Here is a 23,293-nt window from a genome sequence, read left to right as displayed (position 1 = left end):
ATGCCAAGGAAGATACAGTAGAACTTACAAACGGTAATATGCTTATTCTAACCTGTACTAAACTTCTCTGTATGTGTATGTGAGATTTTATATGAATTATAAATGTCTATAATCAGGCATCTACTGCCAGCATTGCACTTTTCCACCAGTATCAGAGGATCCTTCGGTGGGCCTAAGTTCTGGAACCATAGTGGGCTCCAAAGGTCCAGAGAAAGAGAAATACATTTGGAGCTGCCTTCAGAGACAATAAATTGCCACTAGGGTCTGTTTCTTTGAATCAAAACCTTCTAGACTCCATTTATGATATGGGGTTAAGCTCTGATAATAATGAAAATTTTCTCTGCTGGGCCCAAAGAATCCCAGTCCGACCCTGTCTTCTGGCTATGACCAGGCTACATATTTTATCATTCCATAGCAGGAACACCAAGTGGCCCTATTAAAAGGGTATCTAATCTTGAACATTTATGGCTCAACCACATTTGCCACATCTGTCCACGTCAACATCTGATGTTATGGTATTCCAGTAGTGTGTTCTGGCAGAGAAACAGACCACCAGAATTACTGTATCTGGTAGATCTGGAAACTACTGGAGATCCCCATTCATTATCAGGGGATCCATTGGGTTTCCAGCAGGTTTCTGGCATGAAAGTTGGTTTTCTGCTGAAAAATACCACTGCTTGCATCCAGCAGGCCCCTGAGGTGTCTGGCTAGATCCCGTAATTCCGGTAGTCAGTTCCATTATACCATAATTCAGATGTGAGCTTAAGATGAGAATACCCCTTTAAATGCCTCACATTTAGCCTTTCTCCTAGATTTGATGGTTATAGACAATTTTGCTTCTAGACAAGTTTTGTCAGCTTCAACTTATCCACAATGTAGACTGAATGTCTGTTGTCTTCTAGTCTACTGTAATAACAGAATATCTTCATGACCTCATTCTTTAATTTAGCAGCACATATAATTTGCTATTTATCTACACATGACAATAGTTAAGCATTTAATTCAGACGTATCCTGCTGCCGCCTTCATGCCCAAACCTGTAGCTTTAGACTTGTTGGGAATACAAAAGATGTACAAACAATCGGGAGCGATTCCTGCGCTCTGCTCTGCTACATCTCTATGCATGTAATTGCTGCTACCTCATGTAAATACACAGTATGTTTCACATATCAGGCACTGCTGCAAAGAGAATCCATGTAGAAGGTAAAGGTAGGTGTTTCTTCGTATCTTCTTCTATATACTCATTCTTGATACACTACATTCTGAATGTTGTAACTCTCCACTCCACAGACATATTGGAAATTAGGGTTACGTACGTTTTAGATTTACATATAGAATCTTGTTCATGTTTGCATTTTATAACCTTGCGCCAGGTCCCACAGTTGCACACGTGTTATCTCTTAGGGTATAGCTACATGATTCATGCCTTCTGTGCTACGGTTTTGTTTAGCATATGACTCATGCCATCGATCTTTGATTATTATTTTTGACGTTTTTGATTTTCTGTATCCACATGATTAGGTTTCTAGATGTAGTTTTGGAAGCCAAAATTAGGATTGGATCATAAATGGAAAGAAAGTATAAAGGACGGATAAGACTTCTCCTCTTTTTTTTTAATTCACTCCTGGTTTTGGCTTCCAAAACTACATCAGGAAACCTGACCATGTGGCCGTACTCTTATACTATTCGATATAAAGTAGCTGGTGATAGCAGTGAAATGCCTTCACATTGAATATAGATTATAATGACAGTAATGGACAGTCATTTATAGGAACTGAAACAGTAATAATATCATTTCACTATGCAGCACTATACTTAAGGTTTAAGCAGCACTTATGCAGAAAGACAATTATTGATGTTCCTATGCTGGTATAAATTATATACAGCATTAAAATGAAAGTGAACATCTGAATGACGACTACTGAGTCATCTACAGTATGAACCTGTCTATCTTGCCTTGTATCTTCTACTTATAATGCAGATGTGTATCAGATAAGGGTGGATTCATTGTATGTATTCTACTGTATGTGTTCCAGAAAGGCTAACACCATACACTTGGAGGTCATTGACTAGCATTTTCACACCAATTTTTGGCATCAAAAATGTTACAAGACCCTGTTTTGAAACTTTTAAAAACACTTGTCCAACAATATTTCATCTCACAGACATTTTTACATCATCCTCACCACTTGGGAGAGGGACAGACCCGGGGCCAGGACTTTGGCTCCAAAAATTTACTTTCTTTTACACCTGAAAACAGGAGTAAAAACTACTGCAATCAGCGACTGGAGTTAGTGTTAAGTGAATCGGGTTTGAATTGCTATATCTGAACCCAATTCGTTCGTAAAGTTTGTTAACAATATGGCCTCCGTCTTACTGTAAAATGTATGGGCTCCACGGAGGTCTTTTAAGAACTTGTGGTGAATATCGCGAGACTTGCTTCGTCTCGTGTCTATGACGTGACACTTTATTTATCAATGCAGCCGAGTTCAGCTTCAGATTTTGACACTGTAATTTACACGAATAAACGAAGTGTCACGTCATAGACGCAAGACGAAGCAATACTTGCCACAAGTTCGCAAACACCTTTCGTGGAGCCCATGCATTTAACGGTAGGACAGAGGCTATATTGTTAACAAAGTTTTCAAATGAATCAGGTTCGAATGCAACAATCCAAACTCGATTCGCTCAACACTAACTGGACTGGGGAAAAACAAAGACAGGTGTTAAGAGACAGTCTTTGTAAATGACCCCCACAGACTTTTTGTATGGAAACAGATGATATAGTGATGAACTTTCAAGAGTTTTTCATGCTACATATCAAACATATCAATGTAAAAGACATGAGTCGAAATAAGTTGTGATCCAGCCATAATAAGGCTACTTTACATAGGTTTCCACATTTCCCCCATAAGTCTTTATTGTGTGAAATGTGTGTGATAATCTGTGAAAGTCCAAATAAACATTCTTGTTTACTTGATTTTTAGGGTTTCTTATTCTTAGTGTATTTTCGGGAGGGAGAGAAAAAAAGCCCCAAAAATGCTAATGGACATTTTATGAGGGGTTGTGAGGTGTTTTAGCACCTGCCATTTGTAAATGGTATTTTTTTGCATGGCAAGTTGCCTGTAATGTCACTTTTTCTATAGAGCTGTAAAGAAAAAACATAAAAAAAAGAAGGAAAAACATCATTAATAAAGTCAACACACATTGCACGTGCATTTTTTAAGGTGCAAATAAAAAACAAAAACAAAAACAAAAGAGGTCTATGGCAGAAAAACTCAAGACAAAATTGCCAGACCGAGACCATGCATCATTTAAAAACAAAAAAAGAAAAGGCACTGACACAAAACACACTAGAGTAAAACAAATGCTACTACAAGAAAACACACATGTGTCTTGCATTTAATATTTCCAATAGACTTCCATGCAACATCTGGAGGTGGTGTTTATTGTCTAAAAAATATGGCAAAAAACTGAAGCAAAAAATTCACCAGAAACTACGAATCTGGCCAAAGATGTCAAAAAAACCTGTGCGTGACACCAGTTTTATAGGGAAACTTGGTTCTCTCCTTAATTGCTAATATTGCTATGACATGCAAATAGGGGAGGGGAAGGGTGCCTCTGACAATTGATATATAATGAGGAAATACCAGTATGCCCTTTTATAAAATTATAGCTTCATAAAATGTGCTGTTCTACACTAATCGTTATTAATACATCTCACCCTAGAGTTGACAGAAAGCAAATGGTGTTAAATGTTTCAAGTGTGTCCTGGAATACTGCAAGTACAAATATGGATGCAGACCTGCATGTTATTTCTCCAGGTAAGACTATGCATCTCTTCACTATATAAGACTATACATCTCTTCATCACGTGAGACTATGCATCTCTTCAGTACATAAGACTATGCACCTCTTCATCATGTAAGAATATGCATCTCTTCACTACATAAGACTATGCACCTCTTCATCATGTAAGAATATGCATCTCTTCACTACATAAGACTATGCATCTCTTCAATACATAAGACTATGCATCTCTTCACTGCATAAGACTATGCTACTCTTCATACCACAAGACTATGCATCTCTTTACTACATAAGACTATACATCTCTTCATCACATGAGACTATGCATCTATTCATCACATGAGACTATGCATCTCTTCACTATGTAAGACTATGCATCTTTTCACTGCATAAGACTATGCATCTCTTCAATACATAAGACTATGCATCTCTTCATCACATGAGACTATGCATCTATTCATCACATGAGACTATGCATCTCTTCACTATGTAAGACTATGCATCTTTTCACTGCATAAGACTATGCATCTCTTCAATACATAAGACTATGCATCTCTTCATCACATGAGACTATGCATCTATTCATCAGATGAGACTAAGCATCTCTTCACTATGTAAGACTATGCATCTTTTCACTGCATAAGACTATGCATCTCTTCAATACATAAGACTATGCATCTCTTCAATACATAAGACTATGCATCTCTTCACTGCATAAGACTATGCTACTCTTCATACCACAAGACTATGCATCTCTTTACTACATAAGACTATACATCTCTTCATCACATGAGACTATGCATCTATTCATCACATGAGACTATGCATCTCTTCACTATGTAAGACTATGCATCTTTTCACTGCATAAGACTATGCATCTCTTCAATACATAAGACTATGCATCTCTTCATCACATGAGACTATGCATCTATTCATCAGATGAGACTAAGCATCTCTTCACTATGTAAGACTATGCATCTTTTCACTGCATAAGACTATGCATCTCTTCAATACATAAGACTATGCATCTCTTCAATACATAAGACTATGCATCTCTTCACTGCATAAGACTATGCTACTCTTCATACCACAAGACTATGCATCTCTTTACTACATAAGACTATACATCTCTTCATCACATGAGACTATGCATCTATTCATCACATGAGACTATGCATCTCTTCACTATGTAAGACTATGCATCTTTTCACTGCATAAGACTATGCATCTCTTCAATTCATAAGACTATGCATCTCTTCAATACATAAGACTATGCATCTCTTCATCACGTGAGACTATGCATCTCTTCATCATGTGAGACTATGCGTCTCTTCATACCATAAGACTATGTATCTGTAGTAAGCTACAGTATATGATTTTTAATGATGCAATATCCGACTGCCATTTTTCTGTGTCTGTGAGACTGCTTTCTCTGTGAGGAGAGAGTAAGTACTGCACAAGCATGACACCAGGAACATCCTTCCTACTTTGGCTAAGATCACAACTGCGTTGAAGGCTCACTTCGAGGTCCCTATCACAGACTTTGTCAAAAATATCAGCCGAAAAAGTCCTGCAGACTCCTTAACTGATACCTGATGGACCCCCGTTATAGTAAAGGGGGTCCGTCTGGTGCCATTAGTTTCAGTTATGTGTCGGATATGGCAACTTCTTTTATTAACATTCTTCTTCTATATCAGAACAGAGAAGGACAATGGAAATTTTTGCTTAGATATTTAAAATTGCACTCACTGCTCAAAAAACTTGAATCAATCCCCCACAGGTGGAATACATTTGGGGACTAAGTAGAGCAACTAATTTGAAATTCAACTACCCGTGTTTGGATTAGTCCACAGACAGCATTTAGGCAACCAGTATTTTGGCGTAAACATCTAGGGTTTGTTAACTTTTTTTCTGACATGCTCCACAAGATGGTGGAGCTTAGCAGAAAGTGGGCAGAGCTTCATGGGAAAGGGACCAGGCACCATTTTGCAACAAAATTTTGACACAGTTCTGGCAGAAAAATCTGTCTCAAAGTAAGCCAACTAATAGTTTGTATAAAGTCAGTGAAAAGTGTCTATTTATCATCCAGCCTGCACCGCTGTGATAAATCTGGGGTAGGCCTTCTCCAGGTCAGGTAATTGGCATACAGTCAGGTCCATATATATTGGGACATCGACACAATTCTAACATTTTTGACTCTATACACCACCACAATGGATTTGAAATGAAACGAACAAGATGTGCTATAACTCCAGACTGTCAGCTTTAGGCCTCATGCACACGACCGTTGTGTGCATCCGTGGCCGTTGTTCCGTTTTACATGATTTTCTGCGGACCCATTGACTTTCAATGGGTCCGTTGAAAACTCGGAAAATGCACCGTTGTTCATCCGCGGCCGTGACCCGTGTTTCCTGTCCGTCAAAAAAATAAGACCTGTCCTATTTTTTTGATGGACAACGGTTCACAGACCCATTCAAGTCAATGGGTCCGTGAAAAAACACGGATGCACACAAGATTGGCATCCGGCCGGGCGCCCCTCCTACTGGTAAGTTAAAGGTCTGTGCTATAAGCAATGCGCCGCACAGACCTTTCACTTACCAGTAGGAGGAGCGCCCGGCCGGTCACAGACATCGCAGCTCGCAGGTAAGTATAATGCTTCTAAAAATTGCTAAGTAACCATGGCAAGCAGGACTGCAGTAGTGTCCTGGTTGCCATGGTTACCGATCGGAGCCCCAGTGATTAAACTGGGAATCCGATCGGAACTCTCCACTGCCACCAATGATGGGGGAATGTGATTTTAACTAGGGAAAGGGGGGGGGATGTGAGGCCGCACTGGCCACCAATGATGGGGGATTCGGAATGTGATTTTAACTGGGGGGGGGAGAGGGGAGGCCGCACTGGCCACCAATAAATATATAATATTGGGGAGGGAGAGGGTCTGCCCCCTCCTGCCTGGCAGAACCTGATCTCTTACAGGGGGATATGATACACACAATTAACCCTTTAGGTGCGGCACCTGAGGGGTTAATTGTGCGGATCACAGCCCCCTGTAAAAGATTGGGTGCTGCCAGGCAGCAGGGGGCAGTCATGTACACAGTTCGTAGGATATTCTAACTAGAAGCGTCCCCATCACTATGGGAACGCCTCTGTGTTAGAATATACTGTCGGATATGAGTTTCACGATCTAACTCAAATCCGATGGTATATTCTAACATTGAGGCGTTCCCATGGTGATGGGGACGCTTCAAGTTAAAATATACCATCGGATTGGAGAAAACTCTGATCCTATGGTATATTAACTCCTGACTTTACATTGAAAGTCAATGGGGGACGGATCCGTTTGCAATTGCACCATATTGTGTCAATGTCAAACGGATCCGTCCACATTGACTTGCATTGTAATTCAGGACGGATTCGTTTGTAATTTATGTCCGTGGATCCTCCAAAAATCAAGGAAGACCCACGGACGAAAAAACGGTCACGAATCACGGACCAACGGAACCCCGTTTTGCGGACCGTGAAAAAATGCTGTCGTGTGCATTAGGCCTTAATTTGAGGGTATTTACATCCAAATCAGGTGAACGGTGTAGGAATTACAACAGTTTGCATATGTGCCTCCCACTTGTTAACGGACCAAAAGTAATGGGACATAATAATCATAAATCAAACTTTCACTTTTTAAGACTTGGTTGCAAATCCTTTGCAGTCAATTACAGCCTGAAGTCTGGAACGCATAGACATCACCAGACGCTGGGTTTCATCCCTGGTGATGCTCTGCCAGGCCTCTACTGCAACTGTCTTCAGTTCCTGCTTGTTCTTGGGGCATTTTCCCTTCAGTTTTGTCTTCAGCAAGTGAAATGCATGCTCAATCGGATTCAGGTCCGGTGATTGACTTGGCCATTGCATAACATTCCGCTTCTTTCCCTTAAAGGGTTTCTACCACCAGAAATACTGTTATGTAGCTGACTGACATTAGCGATGCGCTAATGTCAGCACTACATAACAGTATGTTTCTGACATTTGTCCCTGCAGCCGTTTTTGTTAAAAAAGCACTTTTATTATATGCTAATGAGCCTCTAGGTGCTATGTGGGCGTAAAATCAGTACCTAGAGGCTGCGATGCGGCGGACCGTGCCATCAATCAAGAGGAGCTGGGCGGGCAGAACACTGGACCTGGGCGGCATAATGGGTGAGTGGACGGAGCCTCTAGGTGCTGATTTTACGCCCACATAGCATCTAGAGGCTCATTAGCATATAATAAAAGTGCTTTTTTAACCCTTTCACGACTGCAATCTGTATATATACGTGATAGCTGCACATGCCCCGTGCAGCTACCACGTATATACACGTTCTGGCAGCTCTTTAATCCAAGCGCTGCAAAGCGCTTGGATTTAAGCTTCTGCCCCTGTCCTGCTGCTGTCACGGACAGCATACAGTGCGGTAATGCCGGCAAGGGGCCAATCAGAGTGGCCCCTTGCCGGCAATCGATCCGATTGGTTAGTCTGTGCAGACTAACCAATCGGATCGCGGCAGTGTTAAAATGCCGGTTTCAGGCTCTGATCTGCGCTCTCCAGATCACAGCCTGAAATCGGTAATGTGTCCTGAAGCCCCCTCTGTGCCCCCTCCTTGTTCATGTCCTGCCCCCGATGCGGTCCTGCCCCGATCTGTGCCCCCTCCTTGTTCTTGTCCTGCCCCCGATGCGGTCCGCCCCCTCCTGCACCGATCTGTGCCTCCTTCGTGTCGATCATCTTATCCTGCCCCCCCCCGAAGCGGTCCGCCCCCTCCTGCCCCGATCTGTAAGTAAAATGCTGCCCCCCCTCCCCCGTTTCCAGCGCTGCCCCCGATGCGGTCCCCCTTGTGTGTGTGTGATGGCGACGGCTCCATTCCTGAGCCGCCGCCATCAGCAGCGTGTGTCAGCTCTATGCTGACACTGCTGTAACCCCATAGATGCCGCAGTAGCGGCATCCATGGGGGTAATAGAGGGAGGGGGCCCCCTCTCTCTCAACCATCAGGGCTGCTGCGATCGCAGCGCCCGATGGTTGCCATGGCAACCGGACGCTTTGCAAAGGCGTCCGGTTGCCATGGTATAGGCGTCCAGTGCTGCCACCTACAGGCATCTGATTGTATTATACTTTGCAATGCAAGAGCATTGCAAAGTATAGTACAACCATCAGCCCCACTGGATCTTCAAGATCCAAGAGGGAACTGATAAAAAAAAATGTGAAAATAATAAAAGTAAAAATAAATAAATAAAAATGTAAAAAATAAATTTCCTTTTCCTATAAAAAAAAAACCAAACAAACAGAAAACCACACATATTAGGTGTCACCGCGTCCGTAACGACCATCTCTATAAATATATCACATCATCAACCCCGTCCAATAAACACCATAAAAAATAAAAAATAAAAACGGTGTAAAAAAATAAGCCATTTTTGTCACCTTACATCACAAAAGTGCAACACCAAGCGATCAAAAAAGGCGAATATACCCCAAAATAGTACCAATCAAACCGTTACCTCATCCCGCAAAAAATGAGCCCATATTTAAGACAATCGCCCAAAAAATAAATAAGCTATGGCTCTCAGACTATGGAGACACTAAAACATCATTTTTTTTGTTTCAGAAATGCTATTATTGTGTAAAACTTAAATAAATAAGAAAAAGTATACATATTAGGTATTGCCACATCCGTAACGATCTGCTCTATAAAACTGTCACATGACCTAACCCCTCAGATGAACGCTGTAAAAAAAAAAAAAAAAAAATGTTCCAAAACAGCCAATTTTTTGGCCACCTTGTCCCATAAAGTGTAATAATGAATGATCAAAAAATCCTATGTACCCAAAAATGGTACCAATAAAAACCTCAACTCTTTCTGCAAAAAATGAGCCCCTGCACAAGACGATCGGTAGAAAAATAAAAAACATATGGCGTTCAGAAAACCAATCCAGCAAAATCTGCCTTCCAAAAACCATGCGGCGCTCCTTCCATTCTGCGCCCTGCCGTGCGCCCTTACATCAGTTTACGACCACATGTGGGGTGTTTCTGTAAACCGCAGAATCAGAGTAATAAATATTGAGTTTTGTTTGGCTGTTAACCCTTAATGTGTTAAAGAAAAAAATGTAATAAAATAGAAAATCTGCTAAAAAAGTGAAATTTAGAAATTTCATCTCCATTTTCCTTTAATTCTTGTGGAACACCTAAAGGGTTAATAATGTTTGTAAAATTGGTTTTGAATACCTTGAGGGGTGTAGTTTCTACAATGGGGTCATTTATGGGGTTATCCACTATGTAGGCCCCACAAAGTGACTTCAGACCTGAACTAGTTCTTAAAAAGTGGGTTTTGGAAATTTTCTTAAAAATTTTAAGAATTGCTTCTAAACTTCTAAGCCTTCTAACGTCCTAAAAAAATAAAATAACATTTCCAAAATGATGCCAACATAAAGTAGACATATGGGGAATGTTATGTAATAAATATTTTATGAGGTATCACTTTCTGTTTTAGAAGAAGAGAAATTGAAATTTAGAAAATTGCAAATTTTTACTTTTTTTTGGTAAATTTGGGATTTTTTTTTTAAAAAAGGAGATATATATTGACTCAAATTTATGACTGTCATGAAGTACAATGTGTCACGAGAAAACAATCTCAGAATGGCGTGGATAAGTAAAAGTGTTCCAAAGCTATTACCACTTAAAGTGACGCATGTCAGATTTGTAAATTTTGACCTGGACACTGGGGCATCAATGACCTTTGGTCATGAAAGGGTTAACAAAAACGGCTGCAGGGACAAATGTCAGAAACATACTGTTATGTAGTGCTGACATTAGCGCATCGCTAAAGTCAGTCAGCTACATAACAGTATTTCTGGTGGTAGAAACCCTTTAAAAAACTCTTTGGTTGCTTTTGCAGTATGCTTTGGGTCATTGTCCATCTGCACTGTGAAGCACCGTCCAATGAGTTCTGAAGCATTTGGCTGAATATGAGCAGATAATATTGCCCGAAACACTAGAGAATTCATCCTACTGTTTGTCAGCAGTCACATTATCAATAAATACAAGAGAAGCAGTTCCATTGGAAGCCATACATGCCCACACCATGACACTACCACCACCATGCTTCACTAATGAGGTGGTATGCTTAGGATCATGAGCAGCTGTTTCCTTCTCCATACTCTTCTCTTCCCATCACTCTGGTACAAGTTGATCTTGGTCTCATCTGTCCATAGGATGTTGTTCCAGAACTGTGAAGGCTACGTTCCTTCTTTTTAAGAATGTTCCAAACTGTTGTTTTGGCCAGGCCTAATGTTTTTGCTATCTCTGATGGGTTTGTTTTGTTTTTTCAGCCTAATGATGGCTTGCTTCACTGATAGTGACAGGTCTTTGGATTTCATCTTGAGAGTTGACAGCAACAGATTCCAAATGCAAATAGCACACTTGAAATGAACTCTGGACCTTTTATCTGCTCATTGTAATTGGGATAATGAGGGAATAACACACCCCTGGCCATGGAACAGCTGAGAAGACAATTGTCCCATTACTTTTGGTCCCTTAACAAGTGGGAGGCACATATGCAAACTGTTGTAATTCCTACACCGTTCACCAGATTTTGATGTAAATACCCTCAAATTAAAGCTGACAGTCTGCAGTTAAAGCACATCTTGTTAGTTTCATTTCAAATCCATTGTGGTGGTGTATAGAGCCAAAAATTTTACAATTGTGTCCATATCCCAATATTTATGGACCTGACTGTATGTATTCTTCTAAAAGTGCCATGGACAGTCATTATGGGGATTAATTATATATATGGTCCATAAAAAGAATATGGTGAAAAACTGTTTTATATAAAATCTCCTCAAAAGACGAAGGGGGCATTCACTACCTTTTCCTGGAGGAGAAAAAGTTAAGTTTCCAGAGGCGACAAGGCTTCTTCACCATAAGAGCTGTGAATCTGTCACTTCATGAGGGGGTCACAGCAGGAATTGTTAACGGCTTAAAACAATTTAGACAATTTCATAGAATAGAATAATTCTATAATTCTAGTTTCCAAGGTCCTTTCTCTTTATTCATATTCTCTCCCATCTCTTTGTTGAAAGTTAGGTGATAACAGTGTGGCCGTAAAAAAAGAAATGAAACAGTCCAACCCAGTGTAGATATGGGCAGAGGTAGCAGTCAATATCAGGGCCTGGCACTTGAGGAGGTCCAAAGACTCCTCTGTCACATAAGAAGACACCATTGTTATAAACAGCACACGGTGAGTGGTGGGGGAAGCTGTTACTGATTTTTCAATGGAGTCCAGAAGGTAGTGGTCAATTAGGAAAAAAAACTAAAATGTAATGACTTTCAGAATAACCCAGCTCAAGACACCCATAACAGAAAGACACCGAGATCACTCTTAAAATTATTGAACATATCAAATGTTCCTGAAATGACTCTTAACGTAAATTAATTTAAAACCTGCCCCTTTTGCAGGCTGGTTCATGGGACTGTCCTGTGAAAATCCAGACTATTAGCATGTATGTATTAGACAGACCTCTGGGCTGATTTATTTGTCTTTGAATATAAACTGGCAAATTCAAAAACGGTGGTCCTGGCACTCACCCTGTGTTCAGTTAGAAAGGATTTAGGGCTCTTTCACACCTGCGTTATTGTCTTCCGGCATAGAGTTCCGTCGTCGGGGCTCTATGCCGGAAGAATCCTGATCAGGATTATCCTAATGCATTCTGAATGGAGAGTAATCCGTTCAGGATGCATCAGGATGTCTTCAGTTCCGGTACGGAACGTTTGTTGGCCGGAGAAAATACCGCAGCATGCTGCGCTTTTTGCTCCGGCCAAAAATCCGGAACACTTGCCGCAAGGCCGGATCCGGAATTAATGCCCATTGAAAGGCATTGATCCGGATCCGGCCTTAAGCTAAACGTCGTTTCGGCGCATTGCCGGAGCCGACATTTAGCTTTTTCAGAGTGGTTACCATGGCTGCCGGGACGCTAAAGTCCTGGCAGCCATGGTAAGTGTAGCGGGGAGCGGGGGAGCAGTGTACTTACCGTCCGTGCGGCTCCCCGGGCGCTCCAGAGTGACGTCAGGGCGCCCCAAGCGCATGGATCACGTGATCGCATGGATCACGTCATCCATGCGCATGGGGCGCTCTGACGTCATTCTGGAGCGCCCCGGGAGCCGCACGGACTGTAAGTATACCGCTCCCCCGCTCCCCGCTCCTACTATGGCAACCAGGACTTTAATAGCGTCCTGGGTGCCATAGTAACACTGAACGCATTTGGAAGACGGTTCCGTCTTCAAATGCTTTCAGTACACTTGCGTTTTTCCGGATCCGGCAGGCACCTCCGGCAACGGAAGTGCATGCCGGATCCCAACAACGCAAGTGTGAAAGAGGCCTTAAGCAGACAATATTGCAACAATATCCTACTTCAGCAAAATCCACCTACACTCTTTAGTAATGTAAAAGAGGAACGCCCAGATGGGTTGCAACATGACCTGAGTGATTTCCCTCACAGAAGAAATTACTTCAAGGCATTGTGGCTTAACTACCTTTCAAATAGCTGAACCTAGTGCAAATGATAAAAACCTACACAAATATTAATATAGACTCATATCCATACGACAAGAATGGGAAATATTATTATAAAAATATTATTTCATCATTAACAAAGAACTTCTGTGGCAAAGATAAATGGCTTCCTTACAGCTCAATGTCTGGACAAGTCAAAGGGGTAAAGGCACCAAAGTAAAAGTAAAATAGCCTCAGAACTGATACTATGATACTATATCACAACCTGTAAGAAATGATAGTTATTATAAACAGTATAGCGCACTCCAAAAAAGGGAGCCTACTAGGCAGAGCTGGATTACAGGGTGGGCTTCCTGGGGCCTCCAACATTAACCAAGACATAGCGGCCTCCACCAAAGGATGGAGGGGGGCGGGGGCATACATCTAGCCTTCAGGAAGAAGCTCAAGACCCACCTCTTCTGAAAGCTCAGGCGGTCAAGGGCTGCAAAAGCGCCTTGAGGCGATTTAGTTCGCAATTGTAGCGCTATATAAGTTATTCATTCATTCATTCATTCATAGCATAATTATGCCAGCAGCAGGGAGGAGAGTAGTGGTGGTGTTGGAACAGAGGGGGCTTGGGAGGGTAAGTATATATTTTATTATTGTAACATTATCCCCACCTACTCAAAAAAAAAAAAAAAAACATCTCGGACAATCCCTTTAATCGCAATGAATGCTCACAGCTTGGTTTTTTGTAGGCTTCTACCACAGTCAGAATTTGGTAGTTGGTGTGGCAACACTAAGATTTTTCATTATGTAACATTAAGTGACGGCCAGACGGGCAGCACAGTGGCTAGTACTGGTATTTTGCAGCAGTAGGGTCCTAGGTTCAAATCCAACCAAGGGCAACATCTGCATGGAGTATGTATGTTCTTGTGCATGCATGGGTCTCCTCCAGAATCAAATCCAACCAAGGGCAACATCTGCATGGAGTATGTATGTTCTTTTGCATGCATGGGTCTCCTCCAGGATCAAATCCAACCAAGGGCAACATCTGCATGGAGTATGTATGTTCTTGTGCATGCATGGGTCTCCTCCAGGATCAAATCCAACCAAGGGCAACATCTGCATGGAGTATGTATGTTCTTGTGCATGCATGGGTCTCCTACAGGATCAAATCCAACCAAGGGCAACATCTGCATGGAGTATGTATGTTCTTGTGCATGCATGGGTTTCCTCCAGGATCAAATCCAACCAAGGGCAACATCTGCATGGAGTATGTATGTTCTTGTGCAAGCATGGGTCTCCTCCAGGATCAAATCCAACCAAGGGCAACATCTGCATGGAGTATGTATGTTCTTGTGCATGCATGGGTTTCCTCCAGGATCAAATCCAACCAAGGGCAACATCTGCATGGAGTATCCATGTTCTTGTGTATGCATGGGTTTCCTCCAGGGTCAAATCCAACAAAGGGCAACCCCTGGGTGGAGTTTTTATATTCTCCCAGCATTTACGTGGGTTTCCTCTGGGTACTCTGTTTTCTTCCTATACTCCAAAGACATCCTGATAGGGACAGTGAGTGATGAAAAAGTCAGTAAGGTGCTGTAGAATATGTTGGTGCTGTATAAATAAGAAATAAATAATAATCTTTATGCAGTGGCAACATATTCCGCCAACTGCAGAAGTATAGTAATGACTTTTCAATATTACAAATAGGTTGTCATGTTGAAACCTGAAGTTTAGCTTTCAGATAAAGTTTACTTGTGTCTAGATATTTTTCTCAAGCAGTTATGAGGATGTGGTTTAATATGTAGGAAACATCTAATGAAACTCTGATGGACTAAGCACAACTTGTCAGGACATGAAAATCTTTCACTCTATTTAAAATTGACATATATACAAAAGCTTATCTTTTAGTTAAAGGGGTTTTCCTTAAAATAGGCCATTAATATCAGTTGTTTGAAGGGGTGGCGAAGCTCAGGCAAGCTTCGTGCCATCTACTTAGGTATTGTGCAGGTTCATGTAAATGGGAAAAAGCTGCAATACCCAACACAGCAGCCTCTACTGAGTAGAAGTAGTTGTGTATGGCATTGGCAGAACATTATGGAAATACTTATGGCAGTATTTTTATGAACTGCAATGGCTAAAGGGGATTCTGAGTTATTTTAAGGGGTTGTCTGATTTTCTAATATCAATGATATATCCTCAAAATAGGTCATCAATATCAGATCTGTGGGGGTCCAACTGTCAGCTGTTTGAGGGGCTGCAGTATTTCCTGCAAGCACTTTGTCCTTTTCAATGTTTAGGTACAAGCCGTTGACATTGTAGTGGCGGTGCTATATACAACTGCTCATCCCACTCAATTGAATTGGAGAAGAAGCTATAATTACACCCCACCAGGGCTACAATATAAATGCTAAGCAGACACTAAATGCTGAAGAGGATGCAGAACTTGAACAATTGCTGTGGCCCTTTCAAACAGCTGATTAGTAGGGATCCAGGAGTCAGACCACCGCCAATCTGATATTGCGGACCTATCCTGAGATTAGATCATCATCAGTGAAATATTATTTGGAATTTGAAGAAAACAATGTAAACCTATTCATTCAAAGAGAGTTTTAAATTTCTTATTCCTGTAGAATGTCTAAAGTTCTGTTTACACAGGCTGATTATTGGGTCAATTATTGGGAATGAACATTTGTATGAACACTTGTTCCCCATAATCAACCCATCACTTGATAAACAAGCAAACGCTTGGACACTGAGTGGAATCATCATTGATGTAGACATCTAAGGCTACTTTCACACTAGAGTTTTAGTTTTCCGGTATTAAGATCCATCATAGGGTCTCACTACCTAAAAAAAAAACACTTTAGTTTGTCCCCATTCATTGTCAATGGGGACAAAACTGAAATGAACAGAACAGAATGCATTCCGTTCCGTTCCCATACCAGAGAGCAAACTGCAACATGTTTGTGGCAGAGAAAACGGATCCGTCCCCATTGACTTTCAATTGAGTTCATGACGGAGCCGTCTTGGCTATGTTAAAGATAATACAAACGGATCCGTTCATAACGTATGCAGATGGTTGTATTATCAGTAACGGAAGCGCTTTTGCTGAACCCTGCCGGATCCAGTAAAAATGCTAGTGTGAAAGTAGTCTAATGAATTATTTCTGGACAGCAGAATGTGCGGTCCAGAAACAATTAATCTGTATGAGGGTGAGTCGACACAGTAGCAATTGCTCATCCCCATACAGCAGAGATGATTGCTGTGTGCAAATGCTGAGCAGGCAATTATTGGGAAAGAACGGTTTGTCCCAGATATTACTGTAATTGCCTACTCAGTTGGTCCATGCTGTTTAAAAAGAAATCACTTTGTTTCATGGGGAAAGCACATACCTATTAAAGTACACCTAAACATATAAAGGGAACCTGTCACGTCAAGCAAGGTGTTTGAGCTGAAGGAGGTGAGCAGATTGACATATAGATTTATTTCGATTCCTGCTCCTTCTGGGCGGCGGAGGCAATCCTATCAGTGATTGACAGCTATCTCTGTATACACAGTCATAGAGGGAAGACTGTCAATCACTGATAGGAACTTCAAAGCCCAGAAGGAGTAGGAATTTAAATGTATAAAATACAAGTAAGGGCTCATTCACATGAACGTAAGGGCTCCATGCCCATGCTGCAGACTGCAAATAGCGGCCCCCAATATATGGGCACTGGCCTGATCCGTGTCTCCGCAGTGCAAAAGACAGGACATGTCCTATCTTTTGCCGTATCTTGCGGATTGCAGACCCAATCGAGTCAATGGCCAGTGCCCCTATATTGCTGACCGGCTATTTGCAGTCCACATTATGGGCACCAAGCCCTTATGTTCATGTGAATGAGCCCTTATACTGAATCTTTTCCCATAAAACTATATAATCTGCTCAGATCCTCCTGCTCTATAACCTGCTGCCTGCAGCGTACATTGCATTTTTGTTTTGACAGGTTCCCTTTAAACATTTTTTTAAACAGTTACAAATGCCCTAAAAAAATAATATTTATCATATATTTCATTAGTAGTGATGATCGGCAGAGTACCTCATGTGCTCGAGTCTCCTCCTCGCATGTTTCTTGGCTGCTACGCAGCCAATAAGCATGCTGGTAAGAACTGCCCTCACTGTAATGCCAGTAGCCATGTTGGCCGGAACGCGTTATCGGGTGCTATATAGCACCAGATGAGACATGTTCGACTCATTCGTAGTCAGGGACGGAGAGTGTAATTGGACTATTGTGTGTGACAGCAGCAATATATGTTTGTAGCGCAACCTGCGCTAAATTGCTCAGTGTTAGGGAGAGCTGTGCATAGGAAGGGACAGACAGTGTAGGAAGTGTAATAGGAAGATTTTTATACAAAAAAACTTTTCAGAGACCCAAAAGTCCTTTTAAGTTCTTACTGCGTGTGACAGCAGTAATATATATTTTTAGCGCATCCTGCGCTAAATACCGTGTTATAGGCCGCTGCGGACATTTAAATTATTTGCGCCACATCTCCAGTGTAACGTGTGCACATCCCTAAAATATCAGTGACATCCAGTACACTTTTTCCATAGACGTTGTCCGCTTCTGACAGTGACCTTACCAGGGCAACATCTGCAGTGTAACGTGTGCGCTTCAAAATTTAATCTGTGACGTACAATGTAATTTTTCTGTAGACGGTGTCCGCTTCTGACAGTGACCTTACCAGGGCCACATCTGCAGCGTAACGTGTGCGCTTCAAAAATGTATCTGTGACATACAATGTAATTTTTCCATAGACGGTGTCCGCTTCTGACAGTGACCATACCAGGGCCACATCTGCAGCGTAACGTGTGCGCTTCAAAAATGTATCTGTGACATACAATGTAATTTTTCCATAGACGTTGTCCGCTTCTGACAGTGACCTTACCAGGGCCACATCTGCAGCGTAACGTGTGCGCTTCAAAATTTAATCTGTGGCGTACAGTGTAATTTTTCCGTAGATGGTGTCCGCTTCGGACAGTGATTATACCAGGGCCACATCTGCAGCATAACGTGTGCGCTTCAAAATTTAATCTGTGACATACATTGTACTTTTTCCGTAGATGGTGTCCGCTTCTGACAGTGACCATACCATGGCCACATCTGCAGCGTAACGTGTGCGCTTCAAAGATGTATCTGTGACATACAATGTAATTTTTCCATAGACGGTGTCCGCTTCTGACAGTGACCTTACCAGGGCCACATCTGCAGCGTAACGTGTGCGCTTCAAAATTTAATCTGTGACATACATTGTACTTTTTCCGTAGATGGTGTCTGCTTCTGACAGTGACCATACCAGGGCCACATCTGCAGCGTAACGTGTGCGCTTCAAAAATGTATCTGTGACATACAATGTAATTTTTCCATAGACGGTGTCCGCTTCTGACAGTGACCTTACCAGGGCCACATCTGCAGCATAACGTGTGCGCTTCAAAATTTAATCTGTGGTGTACAGTGTAATTTTTCCGTAGATGGTGTCCGCTTCTGACAGTGATTATACCAGGGCCACATCTGCAGCATAACGTGTGCGCTTCAAAATTTAATCTGTGACATACATTGTACTTTTTCCGTAGATGGTGTCCGCTTCTGACAGTGACCTTACCACGGCCACATCTGCAGTGTAACGTGTGCGCTTTAAACCATTATCTGTGACATACAGTGTACTTTGTCAGCTTTCAAACCATACCCCCCCCCAGAACCCAAAGACTTTGGTTTCCCAGAAGCAGCTCGGCGGGTCACGGGAATAACGCCACCAGATCGCTGGTCGTCATCGTTTATGGTCGGAACTACGACAGTATCTGATCGTCTTCGAACCTCCGACTTTCATTTTTGATTAATGAAAACATTCTTGGCAAATGCTTTTGCTTTGGTTTGTCTTGTGTCGGTCCAAGAATTTCACCTCTAGCGGCGCAATATGGATGCCCCCGGCCGTCCCTCTTAATCATGGCCCCAATTCCGAAAACCAACAAAATAGAACCGGAGTCCTATTCCATTATTCCTAGCTAAAGAATTCAGACGACCTGGCCTGCTTTGAACACTGTAAATTTTTTCAATGGTCAGCTAAGCAGCAGGCACTCAACCATAATGTTTTACAGGGTCAGCTCACCAGCAGGCCCTCACCTACAATCTTTTACAGGGTCAGCTCACCTGCAGGCCCTCACCTAATTACAGGGAGTGCAGAATTATTAGGCAAGTTGTATTTTTGAGGATTAATTTTATTATTGAACAACAACCATGTTCTCAATGAACCCAAAAAACTCATTAACCCCTTAAGGACCGGGCTCATTTTCACCTTAAGGACCAGGCTCATTTTCACCTTAAGGACCAGGCCATTTTTTGCAAATCTGACCAGTGTCACTTTAAGTGCTCATAACTTTAAAACGCTTTGACTTACCCAGGCCGTTCTGAGATTGTTTTTTCGTCACATATTGTACTTCATGACACTGCTAAAATTGGGTCAAAAAAGTTAATTTTTTTGCATAAAAAAATACAATTTTTACCGTAAATTTTGAAAAATTAGCAAATTTCAAATTTTCAGTTTCTCTACCTCTGTAATACATAGTAATACCCCCAAAAATTGTGATGACTTTACATTCCCCATATGTCTACTTCATGCTTGAATTGTTTTGGGAATGATATTTTATTTTTTGGGGATGTTACAAGGCTTAGAAGTTTAGAAGCAAATTTTGAAATTTTCAGAAATCTTCAAAATCCCACTTTTTATGGACCAGTTCAGGTTTGAAGTCATATTGTGAGGCTTAGATAATAGAAACCTCCCAAAAATGACCCCATTCTAGAAACTACACCCCTCAAGGTATTCAAAACTGTTTTTTCAAACTTTGTTAACCCTTTAGGTGTTCCACAAGAGTTAATGGCAGATGGAGAAACAATTTTGAAATTTATATTTTTTGGAAAATTTTCCAATATAATCAATTTTTTCCAGGAGTAAAACAAGGGTTAACTGCCAAACAACACTCAAAATGGGTTGCCCTGATTCTGTAGTTTGCAAAAACACCCCATATGTGGTCGTAAACTACTGTTTGGCCGAACGGTAGCACATAGAAGGAGGGGAACACCATATGGGTTTTGGAAGGCAGATTTGGCAGGACTGGTTTTGTTTATACCATGTCCCATTTGAAGCCCCCTGTTGCACCCCTAGAATAGAAATTTCAAAAAAGTGACTCCATCTAAGAAAGTACACCCCTCAAGGTATTCAAAACTGGGTTTACAAACTTTGTTAACCCTTTAGGTGTTCCACAAGAGTTAATGGCAGATGGAGAAACAATTTTGAAATTTCTATTTTTTGGAAAATTTTCCAATATAATCAATTTTTTCCAGGAGTAAAACAAGGGTTAACTGCCAAACAACACTCAAAATGGGTTGCCCTGATTCTGTAGTTTGCAAAAACACCCCATATGTGGTCGTAAACTACTGTTTGGCCGAACGGTAGCACATAGAAGGAGGGGAACACCATATGGGTTTTGGAAGGCAGATTTGGCAGGACTGGTTTTGTTTATACCATGTCCCATTTGAAGCCCCCTGTTGCACCCCTAGAATAGAAATTTCAAAAAAGTGACTCCATCTAAGAAAGTACACCCCTCAAGGTATTCAAAACTGGGTTTACAAACTTTGTTAACCCTTTAGGTGTTCCACAAGAGTTAATGGCAGATGGAGAAACAATTTTGAAATTTCTATTTTTTGGAAAATTTTCCAATATAATCAATTTTTTCCAGGAGTAAAACAAGGGTTAACTGCCAAACAACACTCAAAATGGGTTGCCCTGATTCTGTAGTTTGCAAAAACACCCCATATGTGGTCGTAAACTACTGTTTGGCCGAACGGTAGCACATAGAAGGAGGGGAACACCATATGGGTTTTGGAAGGCAGATTTGGCAGGACTGGTTTTGTTTATACCATGTCCCATTTGAAGCCCCCTGTTGCACCCCTAGAATAGAAATTTCAAAAAAGTGACTCCATCTAAGAAAGTACACCCCTCAAGGTATTCAAAACTGGGTTTACAAACTTTGTTAACCCTTTAGGTGTTCCACAAGAGTTAATGGCAGATGGAGAAACAATTTTGAAATTTCTATTTTTTGGAAAATTTTCCAATATAATCAATTTTTTCCAGGAGTAAAACAAGGGTTAACTGCCAAACAACACTCAAAATGGGTTGCCCTGATTCTGTAGTTTGCAAAAACACCCCATATGTGGTCGTAAACTACTGTTTGGCCGAACGGTAGCACATAGAAGGAGGGGAACACCATATGGGTTTTGGAAGGCAGATTTGGCAGGACTGGTTTTGTTTATACCATGTCCCATTTGAAGCCCCCTGTTGCACCCCTAGAATAGAAATTTCAAAAAAGTGACTCCATCTAAGAAAGTACACCCCTCAAGGTATTCAAAACTGGGTTTACAAACTTTGTTAACCCTTTAGGTGTTCCACAAGAGTTAATGGCAGATGGAGAAACAATTTTTAAATTTCTATTTTTTGGAAAATTTTCCAATATAATCAATTTTTTCCAGGAGTAAAACAAGGGTTAACTGCCAAACAACACTCAAAATGGGTTGCCCTGATTCTGTAGTTTGCAAAAACACCCCATATGTGGTCGTAAACTACTGTTTGGCCGAACGGTAGCACATAGAAGGAGGGGAACACCATATGGGTTTTGGAAGGCAGATTTGGCAGGACTGGTTTTGTTTATACCATGTCCCATTTGAAGCCCCCTGTTGCACCCCTAGAATAGAAATTTCAAAAAAGTGACTCCATCTAAGAAAGTACACCCCTCAAGGTATTCAAAACTGGGTTTACAAACTTTGTTAACCCTTTAGGTGTTCCACAAGAGTTAATGGCAGATGGAGAAACAATTTTGAAATTTCTATTTTTTGGAAAATTTTCCAATATAATCAATTTTTTCCAGGAGTAAAACAAGGGTTAACTGCCAAACAACACTCAAAATGGGTTGCCCTGATTCTGTAGTTTGCAAAAACACCCCATATGTGGTCGTAAACTACTGTTTGGCCGAACGGTAGCACATAGAAGGAGGGGAACACCATATGGGTTTTGGAAGGCAGATTTGGTAGGACTGGTTTTGTTTATACCATGTCCCATTTGAAGCCCCCTGTTGCACCCCTAGAATAGAAATTTCAAAAAAGTGACTCCATCTAAGAAAGTACACCCCTCAAGGTATTCAAAACTGGGTTTACAAACTTTGTTAACCCTTTAGGTGTTCCACAAGAGTTAATGGCAGATGGAGAAACAATTTTGAAATTTCTATTTTTTGGAGAATTTTCCAATATAATCAATTTTTTCCAGGAGTAAAACAAGGGTTAACTGCCAAACAACACTCAAAATGGGTTGCCCTGATTCTGTAGTTTGCAAAAACACCCCATATGTGGTCGTAAACTACTATTTGGCTAAACGGCAGGACATAGAAGAAGGGGAACGTCATTTTTGGAAGGCAGATTTTGCTGGACTGGTTTATTGACACCATGTACCCTTTCAAGCCCCCTGATGCACCCCTAGAGTAGAAACTCCATAAAAGTGACCCCATCTAGGAAACTACGGGATAAGGTGGTTGTTGTTTTGGGACTATTTTTGGGGTAAATTTGATTTTTGGTTGCTCTATATTAGTCTTTTTTGAGGCAATGTAACAAAAAAATGTAATTCTAAAATTGTTTCTACATTCACTATTTGGTTTTGTGGAACACCTAAAGGGTTAACATAGTTTGTAAAGTAACTTTTGAATACCTTGAGGGGTGTAGTTTCTTAGATGGGGTCACTTTTTTGGAGTTTCTAGTCTAGGCTACATCAGGGGGGGCTTCTAATGGGACATGGTGTCAAAAAAAAAACTGTCCATCAAAATCTGCCTTCCAGAAACCATATGGAGTTCCCTTCGTTCTATGCCCTGCCGTGCGGCTATATAGCCATTTACG

At 41.3% G+C, this 23,293-nt stretch overlaps 2 protein-coding genes across 5 annotated transcripts in view; one reads left to right on the top strand and one right to left on the bottom strand.

Moving 5' to 3' along the window:
- Nucleotides 1–23,293, bottom strand: part of MED12L (mediator complex subunit 12L) — a 692,480-nt gene that overhangs the window by 366,039 nt on the left and 303,148 nt on the right. The gene's annotated exons all lie outside the window — the stretch shown is intronic.
- Nucleotides 1–23,293, top strand: part of GPR87 (G protein-coupled receptor 87) — a 38,138-nt gene that overhangs the window by 1,037 nt on the left and 13,808 nt on the right. For 2 of the 4 annotated variants that reach the window (XM_040428090.1, XM_040428093.1), the window contains exon 2: nt 3,730–3,824. In XM_040428090.1, coding sequence (XP_040284024.1) covers nt 3,746–3,824 — 79 coding nt within the window. In that variant the 5' untranslated portion in view covers nt 3,730–3,745. Of the gene's footprint in view, nt 1–419; nt 1,210–3,729; nt 3,825–23,293 lie in introns of those variants that run through there. The other 2 variants (XM_040428091.1, XM_040428092.1) reach the window with 2 other exon arrangements.

The sequence above is a fragment of the Bufo bufo genome, chromosome 4 (genome assembly GCF_905171765.1).
Source record: "Bufo bufo chromosome 4, aBufBuf1.1, whole genome shotgun sequence".
Lineage (NCBI taxonomy): Eukaryota > Metazoa > Chordata > Amphibia > Anura > Bufonidae > Bufo > Bufo bufo.
This window is presented reverse-complemented; position numbering and strand designations above follow the sequence as displayed.